General features: G+C 41.9%; 1 protein-coding gene across 1 annotated transcript in view; it reads left to right on the top strand.

The window, feature by feature from the left end:
• Window positions 1-26,899, top strand: part of Mxd (MAX dimerization protein) — a 431,559-nt gene extending 404,660 nt beyond the window's left edge. Inside the window, exons 5-6 of the mRNA XM_017906563.1 lie at window positions 19,043-19,179; window positions 24,712-26,899. Of these exons, the coding sequence (XP_017762052.1) occupies window positions 19,043-19,179 (137 nt within the window). The 3' untranslated portion in view covers window positions 24,712-26,899. The remainder of the gene's footprint in view (window positions 1-19,042; window positions 19,180-24,711) is intronic.
• The last annotated feature ends 452 nt before the right edge of the window (window positions 26,900-27,351 follow it).

Genomic DNA, 27,351 nt, shown 5'->3' with positions numbered 1-27,351 from the left:
TCCATGTGTCACAGCCCCATTATTTCTGCTGTTTTTATAGTTTCCTATGTGTGTTTCTACAAATTTTTGTCTTAAAACAACATTCACACTCTATATTCAATTTATCTTTACCTTCCAGAACTATTACCAATTCTTCATTCTCCATCTCTTCATTGAACTTTATATTTGCATGTCGATGCCACACATCTTTCTCTGTTGATACATATACTGCCTCGTTTTTGTTTCTTTATTCTACGTAGTATACATTTTTTTCTTTTCACTGCTTTCATTACAACTTCTTTCCTTTCTTTATGTAACTCAGCTCCATCAATCTGAAACTTAACAGATTAGTAATATTCAGTGACTTTGACCACTGATATTAATATTTATTTAGATCAGGAATACGACATACCTTTCAATCTCACCGTATTCTCTTTCTTCTGTTCTCATAAGAGGGCATCACCTAAATTAATTTTATTCCCTTTTGTCTGCCGAAACCATCTCCCATTTCTGAATTTTTATTTACTCATCAAATATTTCTGTCCTGTATGTCATATGGTTAGCCAACTTAAAATTCAATAGCATATCATACTTTACATATTTTTATTACTGCTTCAATTTTTTCTAACTATAAAATATAATTTTTAATATTTGATGGCTCTACGCTGGTGATATTCCATGTATCCAATTTTGTCTCCTGTTACACGTACTTGTTGTTTTCAACCGAACATTTTCAACCGAACATTGTCTTGTTGCAGCCAGGTTCTCTAATTGACTTATAACTAACCTACGACTAATTTATAACTAACTTATGACTAATTTATAACTAACTTACAGCCAGCTTATAACTAATATTTCAAGCTTGGTGCGTAGCTCTTAGCTTGGTATCGTTTCCCAAAAATTATATTTAGGAAAAGGATACCAATTACCAGGTCTCACCACGTGGAGGTGGCTGCGCATCGAGACCCGACATGTGCCCTAGTGGCGCATCCTACTGGCGCTATCTGTATCAAAGATATCCTAATCTAACTTGGAGCGAATTAAATTAAAGTGACTCTACTGACACTTTATTTTATTTCGTGTCTTAGAAAGGGAACTTCGATTCGGTATACTGAAACTCTACTGTCGCAACGCTAAGATATTTTCAAGTTCCCATAAAAATAGGGAATGAAATATCAAACACGCGAGCAAATAGAAAATCGCGACGCGCACGAACGAGATCGCGATTATTCGAAAGACCGACTAGCCTAGGCGATGTACTCCCGTGTACAGAGATAACTTCATACCTCGGCACCCTCCCGATCGAGCCTAGCTCAATTCCAGTCACTGTCGCACTCGCCAAGACTTACACGTGGACCAAGGATAGTCCCTGAACCAATGAAACTTCTAGTGTCAACACGAGGGCCCAGCTGGGCGGTTGCCGGCCAAGACAGACACTTCGCATCCCAGCCACACGGGGTAGAACTTAATCATCCCTGTGGTCTAACCGTAGATGGTACTAGTCCGTCAGCCAGCATGTGCCCGAGCCCAAGTCGCGTACGACTTAGGCAGCGGACCGCCCCGTCGAGGTCAGAAGACGCACTGATCCGAGGGGGTCACCCTGGAACCCGATGCATGACGAGATTGACAGTGACTGGAAATGAGTGTCGGAGACGAGTCGTGAGGATGACTTAAGAAGCATGTACTTATCGAGTACACGAGAGCACGTCGCGTAGGCTAGTCGGTACTTACGAACGATCGCGATTATCGCGAGAACAATTATGTTCTATTTGCTAAACGAGGGGGATAAGAAAATGATAGAGAATTTATAAATTTCGCTCCAAATTAGGTAGCTTACCTTTGTACAGACAGCGCGCACATGATACTTAGTCTATGGATCTATCTTATGATAACTTAAAAGTAAACGCATGCATCGTTCATTGATGTGTCGCAAATGAATCCTCAGAAACCTAAAAGCTAAAACAGAATATATTATTGTTAATATAAACCTGAAAGGAAACGGATTAGCATGAGGAAAGAAAACGAACGAATAGAAACCATGAAGGTTAACCAAGTGGAAGGAACAAGCCACCGACGAGACAGAAACAAACCAACGACGAAACATTCGAATATTGTACGAAATATTCGAATGAAGATGAATAGAACCGACAAAGTAAAATGTGGAAAGGAAAGAATAATTAAAACCCGAAAGAAAATAAATTAGACCTGAAATATAAAAATTATTAATAATCCAACGATGAGACATAAAGAACCCAACGATGAGACATAAACAACTCAACGATGAGACACACGAATATTATACGAAATATTCGAATGTTCGAATATAAATAAATATAAACGAAAAATAACATCTGAAATAAAAAAAATAATTAAAACCTGTCAAAATAAAAAATAATTAATATCTGAAATTAAAGAAAAATTAATAGCTGAAATCAAAAAAAAAAGATGATTAGTAAATTGTTTAATGGGGTGGGGTGAGGGTAGGGTAGCCATCCCTAACCTCACTTCGGACTCCCACCCCTCGCGCACTATGAAAATTAGATGTTACACTTCCGAAGTCAAATCGACAAATGAGTTTTGATCCGTCGTGACGCTCCTTATATAGCCGCCGATCGGCCGAGCCCCCCCACCCCAATCAAAGATTTCCGAACTTCACCGATTCCATTTATTATTGTTTTCCCGCTCTAATAGCTAATAATTTAATAATTTTTTTACTGTTATGAAAAATTTATGTTGCAAACAATTTGTTAATAACAATATTAATTTGTTATTAACAATTAGTGCAATAATTTATAAACTTTTTGCAAATTATTAGATACATTTTAATACAATTACATTCTAAGTCCAAGTAATAGCCAATAATCTATTAATTTTTTCATTATTATTATAAATTTGCATTGTGAATAATTTATTATTAATGATAAATTTGATAATTTATACATGTTTTATAAACTAAAGTGGCATTCGCATTTCCAAAGAATAAATTTCCGTAATACTTATATATGTCAAACTATTTTTATTTCCTCTATATTTTTGGCTAAAACGAAAAATAAAAAAGGTTAAAAGATTCATTCTCATCTTAAGAGTCAGGTAGGATTTTGTTTTTTAACAATATTAAAAATTATTCGTATTTATGTATCGAATAACTTAACTATTTCAAGTTACAAGTGATTTCAAGAAATTTCTTATAATTTTGCAATTAGTATAAAGAAGTAAGCACACAAATATATATATATACATATATACACATGAAAAATGAGATCTACTGGACGATGATATTTTATCGATTACACACGCCATATTCGTATTTGCGTTTCATTCAACTATAATCACTAAAAATTTATGCAAAAATGAATTCGAATTTTCAATTCTCGAAATAAAATACCTTCCCTACGAAACAAACTCGAAATTTTTGAAAATTTCGAGTGTTTCAAAATCGTAAGAATTTTCTAATTCGATTTTCAAAGATTCAAATATTAAGTTTGAACCTACGCTTACTTAACATTTCGCGGCGTCCATCTTATCGCGCGTGCACCATACAAGATGGCGGCGCGATTCGTGACACGTTACCGCGATATCTACCCGGGACTAGGTTCCCGTTTCGCACACGGATGACATTTCTCTCTCGATACCTTCTGGCAAAGCGGAGAAAAATCCGGCGGAATAAATGTCAGACGCGAACGTATCCACCGTGGTTGGCGATCTACCAAGCCATAAATTAGTCAAAATGGGAAGAGTTAATACTGTGTTTGGGCCACGGCTATGTGTGTTATCTCTTCTATAAACCGTGGGAAGTGTGCTTTTTCGATCGTTTGCGTTGATTTAAACGCGCCTCCAGGGAAAATCAGATATCGGCACGAACGTTCTGAAACGTGTTGGGGTCTGAAAAGTTTCGCGATGGCGGCGCTGCTTTGGAAAAAATTTCCTTCGAATACGTGCACCTAGACTAAGATTCAAAAATTTCCCGCCATTTATTATATATCATAAAACACTTGTTACTCCTTTTCTTCCTTTAACCTTTTATTTACCCCACTGATGTAAATTACACGTTACTGATCTGTAATTTATTATTCGATCTTATTTATCGATCGATATCTCCAATCTTCTCTTGGTCGAGACGAATTTTAGTTTCAGAAAGATTCTGCAAAGATGCAAAATTGTGTCGGAATTTTTAAACAATTGGATAAATATAATTTTCTGAATGTAAAACATTAATGATTGAGAATTATTGAGATATGAGAGTGAAAAATTTTCAAAATGACGAATATTTCGAGGCTGTTATGGTGAATCCTGGAATCAGAATTACTGGAAATTGCGAAATTTTCTGGGAAGACTTTATGGGATGGTGTCATTAGGGGACTTGGTATATATCGATTGAGGGATGGAAATTCCTGTCTTTTTGGGGGGTGTGTATTGGTAGAATTAAATATGGAAGAAATATTTCGAAATATTAATTTTCGTTTAGATTATAATAAATGAGTGCTATTTTTATATTTTTATTAATTTTATAAACTTATCTTCTACGCTCCTAATTTTTCCAATTCCTTTTTGGAAAATTACTTGTTATGTTAGGTGTAAATACTTCAAGAGATAGTTAATTAATAAGATGTAATTTAAACAAATTTTTTTTAATTAATTATATCGATAACAATATTGGAATTTTATATAAGTACGATATTTGTGAAATTTTTAATTACCCTTAGTTACCTCGACAAAGAAGTTTTAAAGAATTCGAATTAATTAATTTATTTATCATAATTAATTATTATAAATTTGTAGAATAAATTTGTAATTTGTAGAATTAACTTGTTGGATGGGGTATGAATGGAATAATTGGATCTAGCATGTGAATAACATCGATTACATTTCGTCGTGGGTTTGAAAGGAAGCTGTCATAAACCTACCTCATCGCAGAGGTGCCCTAAATTTATCCCTGGAATAACCCCACTAGATCTAACGTCTTACACACAATCCTTCCCTCAATCTCCAAGCAACCTAGGTATCAACTCGTTAAGTGGAAAAGACAAGTTAAATCGTTCCGTGGATCGTTCATGTTCTAGACATGATTTATTTGTACTCCTGATTCTCTAAATTTTCGCCTAAAATGAACCCAGCCAGCCTTTCACTAAGTTTATTCAATCCCCGATTCAAATTCTCGTGACATCTGTCTGAACTTGAAGAATTTGTTGATAAAACGTTCTTTTATCTTTGAATTTGAATTCCGAAATTGATTTAAAATCGATATTCCTTTTCTCCGAGGAAGCAAACATCCTCAGAGAAAGTTAGGATATCCCAACTGCCAGAAATAACCTCGAATTGCTTTCGCAGAAAGAATTGTTCGCGCGATAAACAAGAATTCTTCCGAGAATCTGAATTTTCAACGAAAATACGAAAGAAAACGCCTCGGATGCTATAATTTCATTCAAAACCTAACCTCTAGAGTCAGCCAAGCTCGAGCCGAGCTCAGACCAGGCTATGCTAATGCAAACGGCGTTTAATACACCACGTCACAACGACGCAAGGAAGAAAGCTTATCGTGGCCATTAGGCGAAATCCTATTCTTTGCAATCTAATCTAAAACCTAGTTTCGAGAGTCGGCCAAGCTGAGACGGAGCTCGGATCGGACTATACTAATCCGAACATCGTAAATAGACCACATGCAACGACGCAGGGAAGAGTTAGAGCATCGTGGCTATCGGACCAAGTCTACTCTTTGGAATTTAATCCAAAACCGAGTTTCAAAATTGGTCCCAGGTCCAGGCTGTGCTGATATAAAACGGAGCTAACACCAGCCATGAGACGGGAACACGGAGGAGAATTAGGATCAGGAACATCGTGGCTATTAGACGAGATTTATCCTCTATAATTTAATTAATTTTCAATTGATCTTCGGTATTTCGCTGAAACCAGGCTGAACAGATACAAATAGAGCTAGTACTCTTAATAATTTAATTCAAAACTGAATTTCAAAGTCCAACTAGGTTCCATCTGGATCCTAGACTGATAAGGGAGCATAGTAGACCCATATACGTCAATGTTTATGAAATATACGTGAGAGATAGGTTCCAGAAAATATATTTCACGCGTATTTTCCTCTATCGTGACATCAGTCATCAAAGATAGGGATTAGAAGCATATTTTTTGAAATTTCTCAAGAACCCAAAGGGTTAGAGTCAAATTATTTCCAGCCATGCTACCCCATGCAAGAAATACAGGACTATGAGAAAGAATCAGAGTCACCATGTTAATTTTATATCATTCTCTACAATCATACAAACACCTAAAGAACACCTACAACCAATGAAACACCAAACTCTAAAGAAAAACTAGAGAACCCATAAAATGGACAAAGCCACAAGATAAAAGACAGTCATAACCAAGCAGTCAAAACCCTAACATCAAACACACTGTATTATTCAATCAACACATTCACTCCTTGCATTACAGTAAATAAAAATCTACAGAATCCCACTTGAACCAGATTATGTTTGTGAAAGGACGTAAGTATCGCAATGTACAGGTAGCATAGGAATAAAACGTAATTCTGAAGTTCAGATTCAGACTAACACAATTTAGTTCTGGTAGATTCGGTTATTTATAATAGAGTTTTGATCAGGACAGAGGTTCCTGGTACTGATATGTCATGGGTCCTGGGGTTGACTATTTTGTAATGTCAAAGTCTGGGTGATTCACTAGGACTAGATCCTAGTATGAAAGGCCTGGGACTACTGACCGGCCATCTTGTAGTGTGCACGATCTGTCACAAACGCCATATCTGAGGCCCCTGTATATTTCTCAGGCTTGTAGATTTACAAATTAATCTAATCACCTAAGCATCGTCTGATTAATTCTCCTTTTAAAAAGTCGGACAAAACCCCATAGCCAGTTATATAAACTCCATTATCAGCAATTTAGCCTAAAACCAAGATCCTAACCTAAGACCTACCTCTACCTGGGCTGACAGGCAAGCTATGCTAATCCTAAAGAAAACTAATACACGAAACGCCAGGGACGCGAGGAAGGGGAAGGGCGAACGGTGGCCATTAGACGGGATCAATTTTTCACACGCGTCCCATCCATCAGCGAAAGTGGTGCACACGAACGGTTTGTCTCGCAGCCTAGCCTGTGTCCGGAGGTTAAAAGCGCGGTTCGTTTATCACGTTCGTTCGTTGCAGCCGCAAGGCATATACCTGATCGCGCCAGGTCATCGGCGACCAACCTGAGGAAAAATGTTTCTCGTATCACCATCACCTGTATTACCATTTTCTCGTAGCATTTCCCTCGGTAGGCACACCAAGCTTGCGCGTCTCTCGGGTCCGTCGGTTGAAAATATTTTTAACGAACCACACGACGGATTATTTTCGGTCGCCGACACACTTTCCACCCCATCAGGAGCAGTGACGACGGCGGGGAAAGAGGAAAGCACTCTCGCTTTCTCCCGTTACCCTCCGAGCTGTCCGTCTCCCTTTAGACAGCCTCGACTTGGCCAAACACGAGCGCCCATTGCGTCACGCTGCTAAGGAGCGCCTCCGCTTGTTTACAATTATCTTTGTCGTCGCTGCATTTCCGCGCGAGCGCCACGCTAAAGATAGAGCGGATCCGGCATTGATTCGGGACACGCTGATTCGGCCAGCATGCAGAAGCTCGTGGAATTCTCGCCCGCTGCTACCGTCGCGCCCCCTATGCAGCGCCGCTACCCCCACCACGCGCTCGCAACTCGCTTCACGCTCCGCGTTGTATCGTTCCACGGTGCGAAGGAAAATGTGATATCTACTGTGCGTTCGAGAAAAGATGGCGCAACGTGTTTTCATCCGCACGACTGACTAACTCTGCTAACAGTACCTGGATTATGGACAGAGACCGCTATTGGTCGAAAAATTGGAGACCAAGATCATCGACAGACAAGTGAGGTAGAATATGGCGTAGTCTTTGATGTTATTATGAAACAGAAAATTAACGCCGATACTGCGATATTTTATCTCACTCGATCTCGCTACGGCCCGCCGATGATCTTCGTCACTTTTCGGTCTGTAATCGAGGGAGTGTCAGCGAAGTTAGTCAGTCCTAAGGATGTAAACACGCTGTGCCATCTCTTCTCGAATGCACAGTACATTTCTCATAGAATTATTCTTCCCGTGTTGCGAGGAGTAAATGGACAAGGATATCTAGAGTCTATGAAAGTCTATGAGAGTCTGTAGATGTTACCCCAACGGGGGTTATTGTGATGTAATTCTTGTGATTCTTACGGTGCTACCTCTTGGTATCCTGAGAGTCGTCTTGTTAGGATAGGTAGTAGGTAGGAGGACGCAAAGAAGGGATGCGTTTCGTCCTGGGCTTTTCTAGCAGGCCCTGCTTTAGACGGGGATACTTAGATAGCCTAGAAATTTTTGCATTTATGGGAATCAAGGATTCACTGAGGATTTATATCGTACAAGCTAGAAACCTCGAATCTTCTTGATTCCATCTCATGACGAGAGTGAGAACGTTGGTGTCACTACAAACCAATTATACAGACTTATAAACTTATGAATGCCTATTACAATAGCGTCCATAATTACCTTTATTATATTCCTTCAACGATTATAAATTTCACACATATTTAACATATAATTTAACATATCTCATAAAAACAATTTAATAAATAATCCAAGCAGAAGATAACCTAAACAAAGCTGCGCGGATATTGTCCCAAGTATTGCACTTACTAGAAACCTCGAACATTCGTTTGCCATCTAGCGGTGAGGGTGTGAACTACGAGAGTGCATGAGAGTCTATGAGAGTCCATCTAGAGTCTATTAGTGAACACATCCTCGAAAATTGGCTCGCGAGTTGGGTGCAAGAAGAGCTAGACGTTTGATTGGTCGCGGTACGAGAAGATGTCTGACACTGTGGAGAAAATGGCGGGCCACGAATCTTCGTTCCCGCACGAAAGTGTCGGATCGACAAATAGGTTGGTGGATGGGAAGATGGAGAGCGAATGGGACGGAGTGATAAGGTGCGATATAACGCTTCGTCGTGGACGTATACCAGGAGTGTTAACCATTAACATAAAGTAAAAACCGTGACGACGTAATTTACCTGCTACCGCGCTGAAAGCGGGGAGTACCCATCATGCCCCTGTGCCATACGCCAGCCAAGTCGGCCGGCCGTGAGCAGTGCATAAAACTTTCAAAATTTCCTGTCGGCGATAAAGAGTAACAGGGTCTTAAATCCTCGACGATTCGCACTTACCCCGGCAGCCATTACGCCCTAGTCCAATTAAAAAGCGCGCAAAGAGCTAGGTCTCGAATGAACAGAGACGCTTCGCCAGGAATTTACCCGGCGCTGAAATATTTTTCTCTCCTGCTGTTCGTTACCCGCTCTTTCCACGCGTGTGTACGTGGAGACGTTTCTTAATTTGTTCGCGAGTTTCTTGCCTTTTCGAGAACGTATCGTCTAAGCCGACGTGAGCGTGGCGCGGACGCAAAAAGGGGCCCGAGTTTCCGGGAGCGGGGTGCGCCTTTTAGCCAGGCTGCGGATTGCGGCGACCAGCTGGCAAAAAGCTCGTCGAGGAAAGCCACGGCTGTAATGGCATTATCGCGGTCGTGTAAATCAGCAATTTATAAGTGGAAGCGTGGTCGAGCCTAAAAAGGCTCCCATTTCTGCGCAGTCGTGCCAATCGGCTCGACCGAATTGTCGATAATCAGAGAAAAATTTTTGCCTTCTTCCAGGATGACCTGGACTGAACCAGCTGACTTTTAATGGACATTCTCTCAGTGTCGGAATTTTGCATAATTATCGTGCATCGATTTTATCGTAGATTAGCCTGTTGGTCGGACTCTGACTATGAGAAATATTTATTTATTTATTGAAATTTAGGGGTAAAGCCCTTGTTGAAGAGGGTTATAACGCAAAGGAATAGTAGTCTGTGGAAACGGTGGAAAACTAATCCCTTCCCCTGTGTTTTGTCTTTTGTCTCCAGTCTTCCAAAGATGACTTGTGACCTGCGTGGGCCTAAACAGGCCAGTTCTAACCATTCGCCCGTTTAATAAAGATCTATACAGTTTTTCCACAGTTTTCCACTGACTACTATTCCTTTACGTTATAATCCCTTTAACCGTTTGAGTCCCAGAGTCTTTTGGAAGAATTCGGTCGAAAAACCACGAACAACGCTTGCTTAATCGAGTGCGAAGAAGTCCAAACGGCGTGATAGCGCTTGTTTAATTTTATGTCGAAATATCCCAATCGTCGCAATAGCGCTTGTTGGTGCATGTATCAGCAAACTTCGACTGAAGAGCGCGATCGCGCTGCTTGGGACTCATACGGTTAACAGTCCCTAACAGTTTGAACAATTCGGCCTTGAAACTGATAATATTATTGGAAGAAAAGTTAACTTTTGTAAAGAAAAGGTTTGCCAAGTTGCAGATTCTGGTTATAGAATGTGTCTAGTGAATGACTCTAAGGAGCAATTGATTTGTAGTATGCATTATTGCACCATTGTTGCAGAATTTAATCAGGCACTCATCGGGCGAATTTGTCAAAGATCTTCTCCTAAATGACAAGACTCGCAGCGAAGACATGGGATGGGATGTCGTGAGATTCCTCGATTATTCCTGTTCGTCCCGTTTCAAACAATTTGCGCGTCGAAAGCCTGTAACTCGGAAAGATGGCGCGATAAGAGTTGCTTCAGATTCACTGTGAGGATGACAGGCACGTCGATAACAACGCGAAACAACCAATTTGGTTCAACGAGCACTCCAGCGTTGCAGAAAACCTACAGAGGGCTTAGCTGCGCGAATGACCCAGAACGAAATTTAACTCGACACAGTTCCACCGAAATCCGAGTACATTAAAACGAAGAAAAAGGAGCGTACGGAGAAACGAGAGCAGCAGCCAGGGGAAGAAAGATTCGATTAAAACCTCGTCCCTGGTTTAATTCGATCAGGGCTGTAAAAGTGTAGCGAACGGATGAAAAGGCTTCTGGAAAATCTCCCATGATTTATATCTAAGCATTTCTTCGTGAGCTACCGAGATCTTAGATCCTTATTCTTCAACAGCTTGTAGATAATACAGTCTAAGTCTAAACTTACAGACTGACCAGTTCATGATTGTCATGTCGTGTCCATGCAACGTCAGACTGACATCTAACTTCACCAGTGTCAGAAGGTTAACTTCATCATTGCTAACACATCTATCCCAGTCATCATCCTCTGAACAATCTATAAATACTGACTTCAAACACTACACCCAGTATCTAAATATATCCTCAGCCATTAGACTAGAGTCGCCATCCAAATTAAGTCTTCGCTGCCAACACATTCAGAGATAATACTTATTTTAATTTCCAATGACTTTAAAGAGTTTATTATTTCGTATTACGACTGTAATTCCAAAAGTTAGAAGTGTGATGCGTTCTTGACAGTTGGAGAAATTCAGTTGATTGGACGCAACAGTATCCAATCTATGGGGTGTACTCCCCCTCGGTTGCTGTGGTCAGTTGGTCGCAGGTATCCTGGATATGGTGCTGGTGCTAGAAGGAAGAGATACGTTCGTCCTGGGCCTGCCAGTGCACTCATCATTAAGGCTATCTAGCAAGCCCTGCCTTATTGACTTTCAATAGACTTAGATAATATTGGAAAGTTTGGAAATTGTATATATAGAGGACTTGCGAGAAAGTCTTCGAACCTCCATCAAGTAGGAATCCATCTAGGGTGAGAATGATGCTACCAGAAATCTGTCAAAATATCTCTTCGCAAAAACACGATCTTTACTCCAAACTGAGCTACTGATCATAGCTAACGTGCTCAAGGAACCTATTACCTATTCGTGTCTTCAGTGATCATTCGAACAATGTGTTCGTCTCTTCACCTGTTACCTATTCCTATGACTCTGTTGTCAGAACAGGTGACCATAGTCTTCGCTAACTGAGCTGCTGATCATAGCAAACGTGCTCAAGGAACCTATTACCTATTCGTGTCTTCAGTGATGGTACGAACAACGTGTTCATCTGTTCACTTCTCATCTATTCCTGTGACTCTGTTGTCAGAACAGGTGACCATAGTCTTCGCTAACTGAGCTGCTGATCATAGCGAACGTGCTCAAGGAACCTATTACCTATTCGTGTCTTCAGTGATGGTACGAATAACGCGTTTGTCTGTTCATCTCTGACGTGTTCCTGTAACTCCATTGTCAGAACAGGTGACCACCATAGCCTTCGTTGAGTTAACGCCTGTCACTATCCGGTAAGGCAGGTTAATTAGCTGAACCAAAGGAGACTTTTAGCCTACACGTAGCCTAGACCTGCGATATCCTCGGGACCAGGCGGTTCCATAGCCTAGGTCCAGGTGGGGTTGTACATCCCCGGGCAGCGACAAATTTTGCCGCTTGCCCCGAGGAAACTGACAAACTACTTCGCGAGGAAGATGATTGGTGGTCGGTGCGAGAATGCCTCTCCCGCGGGACCTAACGACCCGGAGAGCGGCGAGAAAGACGAAACGCGGGTGGATGGAAAGCCACGTGTGTAAGAACGCCGGGCACACCGGCAGCTTGTTTCGTCGACAAAACACTTCTTATTGGTAGCAGCAGAGGCATTGTGCTCGCGGCTATACGTTACGCTAAGGAGGCGAAACAGCCGAGGCGAAATATACTCTTATTTCGCTCGCGGCAGCGACTGGCGTGGCCGTAAAGCCTGCTGCACGGTGATAAAATCTTTCTGATAATTTATACGAGCCGTGGCCGGGACGACGGCCGGATGCGACAATGGATGTACGTACGCGGGGCCATGCATAGGCGCAGCCACCGTGAACGTTTTTCTGCCTCCTCCTCTCGTCTTCCTCGCCCCGTTGTTTCTCCTCCCTTGTATTTTTCCGCCGCTCTTTTCTTTTTCCCAGCCCTTTTCCCGTCACGTTCTATCGCGTACCACCCTTGTACGCGCGCACAATGTGTTTCTCTCGGCCCGAGCGCTCGTTCGATACCTCTTCTCTAATTTTTCCGTCCTATCTCGCCCCGATCCGGACCACCCCTCTCCTGTTTTAATTTTTTTCCAGCTGGTCCTTTAGATTTTCTCTCTCTTTCAATTCCTCTCCGCGTTCTCCTCTTTTTTACGCCCCTGCTTCCTGGTATACACACACCAGGCCAGTGCAGATTCGTTCTATGTTCTCGCGTGTACAGACACTCGCGCGTGAAAGTATTCCCATGCCTGTGCCGCTTCTAACCAATCGCGTGAATGCTAAAGTGAAGTATTCGGAATGGTAAATAGAGGCATGTTTCCAGATTGTGCGAGGCAAGTTGAGAAATATTGTATTTGCGATATATTTGTTGTAAACAGAGTGTAATATTGGTCAACGTTTAGCTGGGATTCTCGGTGACGCAGTTGTTTGGATTTTACGCGTAACTCACTAGCGCCACCATGACCCGTATCTCCTCTATGAATGTACGCTTTTGTATCTACTAATATTTGAAAACATTTTCGATATTGGAGTGTCACAGTTGTTTAGATTATTAATATAGAATGGGTATAAGAGGATATTCTATGTAACTCACTAGCGCCACCATGACCCGTATCTCCAATGAATGTAGGCTTCTCTATCTATTCATATTCGAAAATATTTCGAATATTGAAGTATTACAGTTATTTAGATTATTAATATAGAATGGGTATAAGAGGATCTTCCATGTAACTCACTAGCGCCACCATGTTCCGTATCTCCCCTATAAATGCACGCATTTTATATCTACTAATATTTGAAAACATTTTCGATATAGGAATGTCAAAGTTGTTTAGATTATTCATATAGAACAGGTATAAGAGGATGTTCCATGTAACTCACTAGCGCCACCGTGGTCCGTATCTCCTCTATTAATATACGCTTTTATATCTACTCATATTTCGAAGCATTTCGAATATTTTTACATTTAAATCGAACGATTCAATATTCGTGCAGTAAGAACAGCGTATTTAGATGCACTTCGAGGAATATTTGAACTTAATTTTGTCTAGAACGAAGCTCGAAGGAAAAGATTTTATTTCTCCTTCTCGACTTATTTTTAGAATCACTGTTCGAATACTTTCGCGTACGAGTGTACGTATTCGCACGCTGTTGCTCCGTGCGCTCTTTTTCTTCGTGGTACGCCTGTACTCCGCCATTCTTGTCCCCTTCAATCGCCTTTTATTTTCTCTTCCCGCGCTCGTCCTCTTCCTTCTTCCATTCCGCGTAACACACTCCGGCGAGGCGCGCGTGTACATCGTACACACTGAACGCGACGACGCGTGGGTGTCGTCGGTGGGGTTATATTTTACGGACGTCGGGGAGAACGCGGCACGACGCGGCGTTCAGCGGTGACGTATACCGCCTTAAGGGCCGTTCTCATCGTGACACTGATCGCCAAGTTCAATATCGGCTATTTTCATGCGAGCTCTCGCAACGAGATCGAGAATCGCCGTGGGCGCAATTACCGTCGGGGGCGCTGCGGGACTCCCGGCAGTCACGAACGCAGCAGCGCCCCCTATGCAGCCCGGTGTCTGCGCGGCGCGACACGTAGGTGTGCTCCTATGATATTAATACGTAATTATGCGCGAACTTAATGCCCGTACCGCGGCATGGAGATGCTGTTAATTATGCTGCAGGTAATTCGCGCCAGGCGTAGACGTCTTATAAAATATCCCGATGCCGGTGTGACGTCGTAAAGAGTACCGGTTTATACGGCCTCGACAGTAAAGCGTCTCGCAGCCGCGGAAAATGAGCGCTGGTAATTAGGTTGTTGGTTAGGGCTCGCGCTGGCTTTTCGTTTTTCTTCGCTGCGGAATGGCTCTAGCGTCGTTGCGAGGCGTCAATGTTCACTCGTGATGTCGTTTCACCGGCGTGCTGGCACGTCGGGACCAGACTTACGCAGATTTTTTCCGTGCTAAGGGTCTTGTCCCGCAGTGTCGTTCTTTTTGAGGACGTTTTGCAAATTTTTTCTTTTTTTATAATTAGTTGCAATTCATTCATTAAAATTGTACGAAGGATGGTACAGTTAACTAATGGTACAGTTAAAAGATGAATAACCTGTTGGATCTAAAAATATCTAATAAAATTGTAACATTTATCTGATCGCTGTGATCATTTTTTAAATGTTTTAAAAAGTCTTTCGGTTTGCTAATCCAGCCGTAAAATCCGAGAAACGTGACATATCGCGTTATTACCATAACCTTCTTATCGTACCTGAGTTTGCATGACCCGAGCCAGGCGACGTATATGATTTAGCGTAATTTCTTTTATTCGCTGCTTTGCTGAAATCAGATTCCCGAGTTGGCCTATTCTTACGTACGATTGGAGGTATTTAATTCCACGTTTCAGCAGATTATCCAGAAAGATACATAATTAAACCGAGCCTTTATGTACGCAGCAGCGTTGAAGTATCCAGCGGGGGCCTCGCGCCGCGTCGAGTCGCCCCTGCGCACGCATAGGCGTGGACGCCGGGGGAGCGCTGTTCCGCGAGCACGGAACTCGTCGGCGCTTAATCGCGTGGCACGTTGGCAGGCAGCAACGGCCAACGTATTCCCGACGTTTTACTGGTTCTAATACCGTTGGCGTACATTCTCTGCGCGGCGCACTCGTAGAATCTCACGTACGCTATATGAACGATAAAAAGTTTCGCTGGCTGCACGCTCGCGTCGTAGAATTCGGCGTGTAGCCCCGATGCACGCCGGGAGAAAGGTCGAGGGTCGGCCGATCGGCGTCAAACTAGTTTAACGAGACTTTGATGCGACTCCCACTTGCCTGGCCGTCGCGAGTTACGATTCATAAAATTCCTCGCGCCGTGCCTTCCCCGTCCAACGACCGAGAAAAGTTGTTGCTACAGGTCAAGGAGACGGGCAATAAAGGGTCTGGCGGATTTTTGGGGACAAAGATCGGCCCCCCTTTGCCCGTGAACCCGTTTATCCGGCACAGGCACCTAACCTCTGCGAGGGAAAATAAGCTTCCCGCGAGATGCTTTATGGTTATTGCCGAAGGTATTTTCGGATAACACCATAAGGCGATGCGGGATAAATTGATCATCCCTGGCAGGGAAGTTTCACGAACCCGCGCTTATGATAGCTTCCGGAGCAACCAAGATGGCGGCCGTCGAGTTAATTTACGACGACCTATCGTGTTTTGGGGAACTGTTTCCATGCAACCTCGTTAGGTCATCAGGTGAAACGATTTAGGATGATGCAACTGTCAGTGATCCGATTTGAGCCTCGAGTGACCTTGAGTATTGATAACACGACCTTGAGGGTGAGGTTTGATGTTGAAATAGATCACAGGGTTGATGCGAAGTCTGCCTGTCCTTGGGACGAGTTCAATGACACGACACTGGCAACCCCTGTGACCTTAGAATCACCCTGACTGGCAATAACCCGACCTCGGTGACCTTTCTTAACCTTCGACCGACCTTGAGTGCTAAGAATAAAATCTTAGCCCCGCGCGATCCACGGATCAGCTCGAGTGACAATGAGACTCGACCCTTTGTCCATTAATTAGATACTCATATTTCTATCCCGTCTTTAAAGCTACCTAACGTGCTTGGAGACCAATGAACCTCTCGCAGCAGCATCCTTTTTATCAATCCCAGTCACTATCCTGGAACTTGAAACTCCCTAGTCTGTCCCTGAAAGACGCGAATACTCCCTAGACCAGACTAATAATTCCCCTAGAAAATTCGATGCTTCCAAAAAGTCCCATTAATTTCAAATCTACCAATTTGAATGATTCTACCAATTAGACATACAAATCCTAACAACCTAACCTCATCCTTCCCCCACCAAGCCTCCCAGAATCCTCCTGAGTACCTCGGGTACCATTTTAATTAAGCACAGGTACCAATTGCGTCCGATTCGAGTGAGTCCGGGAGTCGCGGAAAATTATCGACCATTCCCTCTCTCGGTCTGCTATTTTTCCCCCTAATTGAGTGAACCTAGGCTATCTCGAAAGCTGCCGGGACGCGGAGTCAAACGGGACTACGTGAGAGACGCTCACGCACGATTGGAGCATTGTCGACGGAGAGAAATAGGAAAACTGGTGCCGCATTTAGGGGAACGGGATTATTGGATACACGTGCACGAAGAGTCGTCGCGGCACGTGTACCGGCAACGTTTTCGAAAACGCTGGTCCGCGCGTGCACCGGCGACGCCGCTGCCAGCGTGTATCGATTGCGACGGAATTCGCGCGGACGCCCCCGGAATCGCCGGGATTGTTGCCCCGCACTCCTATTTACGAGCACACAGCTGTCCAGCCGCGTCTACAATTTACCGCGCGCGTCCCGCGCACCTGAGTTTTTTAAATTATCTAACGACCCACTGGCGTAGGCCTCGTATCAGCCGGGTGTCACGGGGGCTGGGCGAGGCGTGCGTTGGGTGAGAGTGACTGGGGATGATTGGTCGGCTGATGTATTGGGTACCTGGTGGGTCTTAGTGGGGGATTGTGGCCGAGTCGAGGGGTGACGGGGTGGTTGTTTAGATAGGGGTTGAAATAATATTTGTAGATAGGGATGTTGTGTTAGGTAGAATATATCTGTTGACTGCATGAAGAATAATTATAAAATAATCGAATGGAGAAGTGTGGTGGAGATGGGGATGAAGGGGTGGTTTCTTACTTGAGAGTTGCAAGACAATTTTCTTTATACTGATTTTATATTATATAAAATATATTTCTCGAATGGATGATGAGTAGTTAAAGAGTATTGATGATATTATAATTGAAGAGTGTAGAAGAAATGGGGATGAAGGGGTAGTTACTTTGTTGAGGGTTGGAAAAGAATTTTTTTAATACTGATGTTATATTGTATGGAATATATCTGTTGGCTGGGTGATAAATAAATATAAAATATTCTAATTAAAAAGTGTGGAAGAAATGAGGATTAAGGGGTGGTTGTTAAGTTGGGGGTTGGAGGAGAATTTTTTTGATACTGATATCATATTGTGTAGAATATATTTCTTAGATGAATGATGAATACTTAAGAGTATCGACGATATTATAATTTAGGAGTGTGGCAGAGATGGGGATGAAGGGGTGATTGCTTAATTAGGGGTTGAAAGGAAATTCTTTTTATACCGATATTATTTTATGTAAAATATATCCGTGGGCTGGCTGATGAATAATTATAAAGTATTCTAATTAAGGAGTGTAGAAAAATTGGGGACCAAGGGGTGGTTGCTTAATTGGGGGTTGGAAAAAATTGGTTGTATGCTGATATATTCTGTGGAATATATTTCTTGGGTGAATTATGAATGGTTAAAAAGTATCGATAATATTATAATTTAAAAGTGTGGCAGAGATGGGGATGAACGGGTGATTGCTTAATTAGGGGTTGAAACAAAATTCTTTTCATACCGATTTTATTTTATGTGAAATATATCTGTTGGCTGGCTGATGAATATTTATAAAGTATTCTAATTAAGGATTGTGGCAGAGATGTGGATGAGGGGTGGTAGCTTAATTGGGGGTTGAAAAAAAATTTTTCTTATACTGATATTATATTGTATATAATATACTGTTGGTTAGACGATGAATAGTTACAAAGTATCTATGAAATTATATAATTTAGGAGTGATGAGGATGAAAGGGTGGTTTAAGTTAGGTTAGGTTTGAGTCAGATTAAGTATAGTCCTATTTTATGAAATAATAGCAATTAGGGTGTTCACCTATAATTCTATTCTTAATCTAATAGTACACATCCTCCATTAATTTATGGCTTCATCAGTTCACCACATGATGGAGTGGAAATTGATGTTTAGCATCTTATACATATACAATATATATATTTATAAACTTAAACCGTGTCTGATCATGGAAATCATCTAATTAAGTAATTAAAAATTTTTAACTGAAAATTCTACGATAAATAAATAAGATAAAAGACGAACAACAGGAAATTCCGGATTATCTTTAGAACAAGTAGTTTAACCAAGGAACCTATTTAACAAGCTCCTTGTCAACACCTAATATTTGCATACCAGGGACGTATTTAGCTTCTTTGACACTGACCATGATTTTTAAAGATCTCTTTTAAGATAATGTTTCTGCTCCCTTGTTTATGTGTTTTCCTCGTTTTCTGATTACAGATGAAGTAGACGTGATCGGTTATACGAGCAATCAGTCGGACACCGATGATCACAGCAGCGTGCAGAGCAGCAGCGACAGTGGCGTCGCAATGTCCACCTCCAGGCTGACCCTTTCCGAAATGATGGACAATCTTTAGGTAGATATCCAATCGTTACTATTTCACGAACAATTTATTTTTGATTCGAAATCCAACAACTAACCCTTTGCACTCGACGATTTTCTCCATTCAGAAAAATAGCAATTAGAAAATTTTCTGTCATAAAATGAACGATATATAAAAATAAGAAAATAAATAAGAAATCCCATACAAATTTATACGTAGAATTATTTCATTTCTACGTTCTACGTATCGTTATTTCAAATCTGATATATCATGATTAACCCTTTCGCTACGGAGAGGTTAGGTTCCAAGCTTTTTGGAACTAAGTTTTCTATTCTATACTATTCCGGAATATATTATTCGGTTTTTTCAAGAAAAAGGGAAAATGAAAAATTATCGCAATAGTGCTTGCAATACTTTGCGAAGAGATCTAAGCGAAACGGGAGCACTGTACACGGGTGGTGTAGGTGGCGCCACGTGGCCAGTGACTAAGTCCCCATCGTGTGTAGGTGGCGCCACGTGGCAGGTGACTATTGTAGCGAAAGGGTTACCATTGATCTTTGGAAATTGATTAAATTGTTAGTCGTGGATATTATATTTAAATGAAAATATTATATACTTATTAAACAATATTAAAATCTATGTCAACCATTACCACATAAATGGCGACTGAGTATCGCCTCTAGAGTGCAAGGGGTTAACATAAACGAGAAATTGTTTCAAAATAAAATTACTTAATTTCTTCTATCATTTTCTATGTTATATTATAGAAATGAAAATGAATTTTTTGACACTAAATCTACCAAAGGGTTCAAAATTTCGTGTCTATCTGTTCAGACATGTTTAAAGAATCAATAACGTTAGAAAAGCGAACAAAATGGCGTTCGCAATGGAACTGTGTGACCAAAAGGACAGGAACCATGCGAGTAAAATGAACATTAAACGACCACCCGTTGGTTAATCTTTCGTCTGCGTTTGAGAATAATAATAACCTTCAGCATTCGGTGCATTAACGAAAAACCTTTTGCCACTTGACATTTCTTCCAGCTCCTGCCTGTGCACGTTTCCCAAATATCGCTGGGCATTTTCTAAAAAGCGCGGCCATATTTTTGAAGGTATTGACCTGCATTCAGAATACGCTGTCGAGGGCTTAAATGGCCTTTCAACTCGTGTTTTTAGCACCAATTATACTCAGAATGCGGCTGGCAACAACGTGCCCGTAGCCAAACCGATCTCTCTTTTCCTCTCTCTCTCTCTCTCTTCCTCTCTCTCCAACTCGCGGAACCACGGTATCAAAGTCACGTTCTAAATTTAATAGCGTTAAAAGCTCGAGTTGAAAGAGCATCCTTAACAGCGCCTTCTGAATAGAAGCCATTTTGCGAACGCGTATACAACATGGACATCGCGAGCGTTTGCTAGGCGAGAAATATTTTTCAGACCTGTTCCTACCTCTTGTTCCGAAACGTTTGGATAATAACCATGAACTGCACGCCCACGTGGACGGTGCTTTCTACGTGCCCGAAATGATCGCGTTCCCATGCGAGGCACTCTATTCACCGTTTCAGAGATTCGATTAACGGGATAGCCCCGACAAGGAGTTTTTCGCTTCTCCTCGTTCCCTCTTTTTTCTGTTCCAACTTGGGGAATTCGGATAGAAATTTAATTCCTTGCTCGATTGCGTTATAAATTAACATACAGAGTGGTTTCCTTAACGTTTTCCCGACCGGTAGTTCCTCCTTGCTCTGACACTGAAAAGGGGTAAGTCTGAAGTTGGTCGCCGCGGGCTCCCGTCGTTAATGGAAGCTTGTGAATTATAAAATTTGTTTCGAAATTTCCCGCACTCGACTATTTGTCAGCTTTAATGAAATTCGGGCTATCATATTGGCACAAAAATATTTTGTATCGACAATGAGTAGAAGTTAGATTAGCTTCGAGTAACGGAATCGTTCGTCAAACCTAACCTAACCTAACAGGAACCTACCACAAATTGCAAAATTGTATCATTAATAGAAGCTTGTGAATTATAAAATTTGTTTCGAAATTTCCTGCACTCGATTATTTGTCATTTGTATCGGCAATGAGTAAAAGTTAGGTTAACTTCGAGTAACGGAATCGTTCGTCAAACCTAACCTAACAGAAACCTATCTCAAATTGCAGAATTTTATAGAAGCTAGCACTAATAGAAGCTTGTGAATTATAGAATTTGTTTCGAAATTTCCTGCACTCGATTATTTGTCATTTGTATCGGCAATGAGTAAAAGTTAGGTTAGCTTCGAGTAACGGAATCGTTCGTCGAACCTAACCTAACAGAAACCTATCTCAAATTGCAGAATTTTATAGAAGCTAGCACTAATAGAAGCTTGTGAATTATAAAATTTGTTTCGAAATTTCTTATACTCGATTATTTGTCAGTCTCAATGAAATTAGGAGTATCATATTGCTACAGAAATATTTCACATCAGCAATAAGTAAAAGTTAGGTTAGGTCCACACAATTGAATCCTTTATCACATCTAACTTAACCTAGCACAACCAAACATAACCTTAACGAAACGTACCCCCAATGTGCAAATTTTCATCCCTAACATAAGATTGCGAATTACAAAATTCGTTTAAAAATAATGTACTTTATTTATCCGTAAATTTAAATTAAATAAAAGTATTATATTAAGGGAGAAATGTTTTGCAGCAGCAGTAACTAACAAAGTGCAGTTGCATCGTTTGACAAATAATCTAACCTACCCCAAATTGTAAATTAACTCAAACTTAATTCCAAAGTTAACTTAACATAACCTATACGTACTTCAAACCAAACCTAACCTAATCCAATTTTAAAAATCATTGATAATTTCACGTTACTTGTAAATATCTCGAGGAAATTAAAACCAAAAATATCGAGAACACGAATGTAATAAGATAAAAATATTTTAAACTAATCTAATAACGAACACGTTAAGTATTCACTGATAATAATATTATTTAAGATACTATCGAGCAATTGGAATATGGAGTCGTGAAATTCTAAATCCAGCTATTCTAAAATAAAAATGGCAACACAGACGCACCTATCATAACACCCATACTAATCTCCTCGAGGAACCCGTTTATCTATTACGATTAACTAAATTCGAGTTTGTCTCGTTGAATATGCACGTCCACACACGATGTTCATAAAACACTTTCTCTTCATTCTACCTCGCCTATCATCTCGCATAAGCAAAATATATATTCTCTTTTCCAGAAAGGTATTTCCACGTTGACAATTGCTTTATTACCAAACACTGATCGTACGACCCCGAGTGTAAGGGAGATAAAAAAAATGTTCATACAGGAGAGAAAGGGGGAGAAATAATTTGTATACACGTGGTGGAAAACAGAGGATAATCAAAGGCAGACGAAAAATTAACCGCGGCACAAAGGGAAGGGCGTAGCTCTCGCATGCTTGCCTAACGCCATTTTCCCATAGCGCATTCGTAATTATCGTAGTCATAGCTTACGATAAAGTGGCAAGTGAAAAAGGGCGAAAAAGGTGGGAGAGAAAAATGTGTAATATTCCAGCCAACACGCGTCCTGTCTGACGTGCAAAAATAAAACGATACATCACGGTGTAATAAAAAATATCACGCTGTTCCTCCAACCACCCCACCCCCCTACCCCCATGGAAAGAATATTTTTCTTTGCGCGATACGGTCCTGGAAAAAGACCAGCTTAAAAGAGAAGTCGGGGTTTATTACCGAGCGAAACTCGTGGCTTTCGCGAACTTGCAAATTTCATTTCATTTCCGCAACTATGCCGACGGTCTTTAAGTTTCGCGAAATAGGATGACATTTCCGTTAAGTGACGCAACGTTGACAATAAACAATAACTTCGCGGAGAGGAAGAAAACGGTGGAACGTGAAAGGTGTGCTCCGAAGTTCCTTTATCTTTCAGATTGTGCTGATACGACTTCAAAAGACCCGTTTAACCCTTCCATTCGAACAATTTATTAACCCCTTGGACTTATGCTAGGGTTGCTAGAGAGACACTGAGAATGTACAATTGGTTATTCGAGTTTCTTCTCATTGAGAAAAATAAAAATTATTTAAGATATTTATAATATTCTTCTTCCCGAAACGAATATTTTTATTTCGAAATGAGTCTCGTTGTTGGGGTAGGTCAGACTCACTGATCGATGGAATGAAAATGTATATGAATCTTCTACAATTTTTATTTTCAATTAACACTTAGTTAGAAGGTATTACCAATTTAGTAAAAATGACTGGTCTCAGAATTTTCCTGGCTGAAATTATTAGAAATGTATATACCTGCTTTTAAAAAAATTAATATCGACTTAGACTGACTTGTAATTAATATACTTATTTATCTTATTCTAGATGGAATATCGATGACCAAAATTTCTAAGAAATTTTCTACAATTTTAATTTTTAATTAACACTGGAATTAAATCTAGTCAAAATGAGTTATGTCAGAATTTTCCTCTTTGCAATTACTAAATGTATATATACCTACTTTAAAAAATATTAATGTTGACTGAGACAGCTAATATTCTTTCCAAAACGTCAAAATCGCTGATCTATGGAATAAAAATATTCTACATGTGACCAAATCAGTGTCCAAAATTTCTAAGAAATTTTCTACAATTATAATTTTTATCACTAGAACTACCAAACCAGTCAAAAATCCTGATCTCAGAATTTTCCTCTTCGCGGTTATTAAAAATAATGTATATACCTGCTTTCAAAAAACTTAATACCGACTCAGACAGACCTGTAATTAATATATTTACTTATTCCATTGCAAATGCAACACCGGTGTGTCGAAAATTTCTGACAAATTTTCTACAAATATAATTTTTAATAGTAGGACTATCAACCCAGTTAAAAATCCTGATCTTCCTCTTCGCAGTTATTGAAAATAATATATATACCAGCTTTCAAAAAACTTAATATCGACTCATATTGAGCTACCCATAATATAGATATAATTAATACATTCACTTATCCTAATCGTGCCACTAGAATTACTATTACCTATACCGACAGTATTCATGTACCCACTAAAAATCGGTAGCTCTAGTATCACAACTATACCTTACAATTAATCTATAAATCTCTTCCTCAGAAGCATTCGCAATTTCACGAAGACACTTATACGTACTTTCTATAGTTAAATTTCTAAACACCGAGTCTCCTATAATAACACCCTGATTGCGACTCTCGAACAGAAAGAACCGCTTACCCGAAAGAGAAACAACCCCGAACCACCCCCGGAACACAGCTTCCTCCTGCACCGTGATGTATCAACCCCCACGCGATCGCGTGTCAAACTCTCGCGATCGAATCCCACCCCCTCCCCCTGCCATCCTCGGTTTCACTGCAGATATTTACCCAAAACCGTAGAATATAAATCTCCCGCTTTTTTCGGCCAGCACCCCCTTTAGCGGGGGTTCACTCCGGCTAAAGGGGGTTTCTACAGCGTACGAAAGGTAGAAACGGGGGTGGTAAAAAGCAACACGACACGGATGCTCGACAAACAAATTCTCACGTCCGTGCCTGCTGGCTATTTGCAGACAAAGAGGTGGCGCGGTGGCGGCGGAAGAACGTGGAGGGGGAGCATTTGAGGGCGCAGAAGAGGAAGCGGCGGAGAAAGCGGCGCGGAAGATGAAGAAGAAGACGAAGAAGAAGCTGGTGCGGCGATGGAGAGACGTCGGAGAAGCCGGAGAGACAGGGGAGCAACGCTCGAGAGGGGGCCGGGGGCGGCGGAGGAAGCGGAAGAGGAGCGGAAGAAGGAAGAGGAGCCATCGGAGCGTGCGAGGATCGACGGCGTGCGAAATATCAGCTCGCGTACACGCGTCTACGCGACAACCCTCGGTGCACCCTTGCAGAGGGTCGCGGGACGCGCGCCGCGACGCCCGGGCAACGGGAGAAGCGTTGAAGAGGCGACGGCACCCGGCGCGTACGCGCGTGTACGTGCGACCTATGCACGTCTGACGAGGGTAGAGCCGGGAGGAACGACTTGGAACAACCAGGATCGGTAGCAACGAGCCGGGGAAAAGGGAAGAAGAGGAATGAAACCGACGACGCTGAAGGAAGAGAACCACCCTTGTCTCTAGAACATCGCGAGAAAGAGGCGCGAGAAACGAGCGGGAAGCACAGAGTCGCGTGTAAATTGTCGATCGAGTATTGTACATATTTTTAAGGGAGACTAAATTTATCGAGAGAAAGAGAGAGAAAGATGGAGAAGGGGGTAGGAGAAGCTGATTCCGCGCGTTTCTTTCTCGACGAGGAACCAGAAGAACCTGAAGAGACCGGGAGAACAGTTTGATCCGGATCGGAGAGACGATCGATCGACGTTGGGAGGACATTCGTGGAGAATTAGCGATCCAATAAGCGCGTGCTGGCGCCAAACAGCGAGCGGACATTCGTCGATCGTTGCTCATCGATCACGACAATCGATCCTTCTCCCGGATCCTTCTCTCGAGCTCGCCGCTTCCTCCGCGGGGCCCCGAGCACGCGCTCGAAGAGGAAAACACGCCGAAACTGACCGAGGGTATGACAGAGAATATTCGCCGCTATGTATAATTTGGAGAAGGTATCATTTACGTACGTCGCCGCCGCTGTCCGCTTCGCCGATCGCGGAGGCTCGCTCGGCGAGGCGGTCGATCGTCGATTTTCATTTCCAAGTCTCTTGTTTTCGCTTGTCGACGAGGTTACCAAGAGGAGAGGTAACACGCTTCTGTGTCCGCGCTCGCGACGCGTCGTGGAACGCGCGTGCTCCAATTTGTTCTCAATAATGGCGGATCAATCCGAGCGTCCCCCGAAGACAAGGAACGCGTATCTGGAATCGAAAGAAGAGGAAGAGGGACAGAGATAACACGAAGGATCGTCACGGACGTCAGAGAACAAACTCACGCTTGGTTCCACGACGACGATCCCTGGATCGACTGTCCTTTTTACGATCGAGGACGTGGATCCTTGGACACCTGGTCGTCGAACTACGGGCGCTTCTTCAGTGCACACCTCTACGGGAGAAGAGCCTTCATTTCCGTCGCGTTCCACTGGCCCGCCGTCACGCGGGCCCCGGGGTCAGATACACGGTGTTACGCTAAAAAGTAAAAAAATGAAAAAAAAAAAAAATAAACAAACGAAGAAACCGAAGGGACGAAGAGGAGAAGACACGGAGAGGGGAGGAAGTCTGCGAGATGCCTGGAAGATGTCTGCGGTCGCGCGGAAGGGATGAAAGGTGGAGCAGCAGGCAGTGCGGAAGATCCGTCTATCGAATTAGGAATAATCGGGAACGATAGGGAACGCCGATTGGGATTATTATCGTTCCGGAAGAGGGAACAAGGGCGGGTTAATTGCGAACTGGGTTTCTTCGGGAATCCTACGGTTAATTAACGAAACCCGAAAGAGCCTCCACCTTTCGAGGAGTACACGGGTGCACGCGAACGTACACGTGGATGAGGATAGAGGGCGGGTCGGTGGGAGAATAGCGAGGGTAGAAAACACGGGGACGGATAGGGAACGGGAACGAGATGGAGAAACAAAGCGTACACACTTCTAAAGTAAGAACACGCGTATTCATACATGCATACACACGGTCACACGCATACCTACATGTACACACGCTCATACGATACATTCTTTGCTCGAGCACGACGCGGTACACGTACACACACGTACACACGTACATACTGGTGGATCCTCACGGAAGAAAAAGAAACCAAAAAAAAAAAGGATTAAAATAAAGGAAAAAAAAAAAAAAAAAAAACGGGAAAAAAAAAAAAAAAAAAAAAAAAAAAAAAAAAAAAAAAAAAAAAAAAAAAAAAAAAAAAAACACGTATACGTGAATCGTAACGTAAAATTCTGTATAATTAAGGGAAGAGAGAGAGAGAGAGAGAGAGAGAGAGAGAGAGAGAAAGAGAGAGAGAGAGAGAGAGATAGTCGCCTTGTTGGTGGAGGCGGGTCGAGTAATCTTTATTACGTGATAAGTAAACGTTTAAAAACATCGTTTCGTTGTAACAACACACGCATTCAAAGAGTACAAATTCCTGTAAGTCCCTCGTTGGTTGTTCGAGGCTAGTATCGGTCACCACCTGTTGTTAATTTGCGCGATCACGCGTTGTTCCCTTCGAGAATCGCGGGGACACGGCGTCTCGCATCGCGTGAGGAGAAACGACAGAGACGTGTGAGGGCTGAGAGAACGAGAC

The sequence above is a fragment of the Eufriesea mexicana genome, unplaced genomic scaffold (genome assembly GCF_001483705.2).
Source record: "Eufriesea mexicana isolate 0111107269 unplaced genomic scaffold, ASM148370v2 scaffold5561, whole genome shotgun sequence".
Lineage (NCBI taxonomy): Eukaryota > Metazoa > Arthropoda > Insecta > Hymenoptera > Apidae > Eufriesea > Eufriesea mexicana.
Note: the sequence above shows the minus strand (reverse complement) of the source record. Positions and strands in the feature narration are given on the sequence as shown.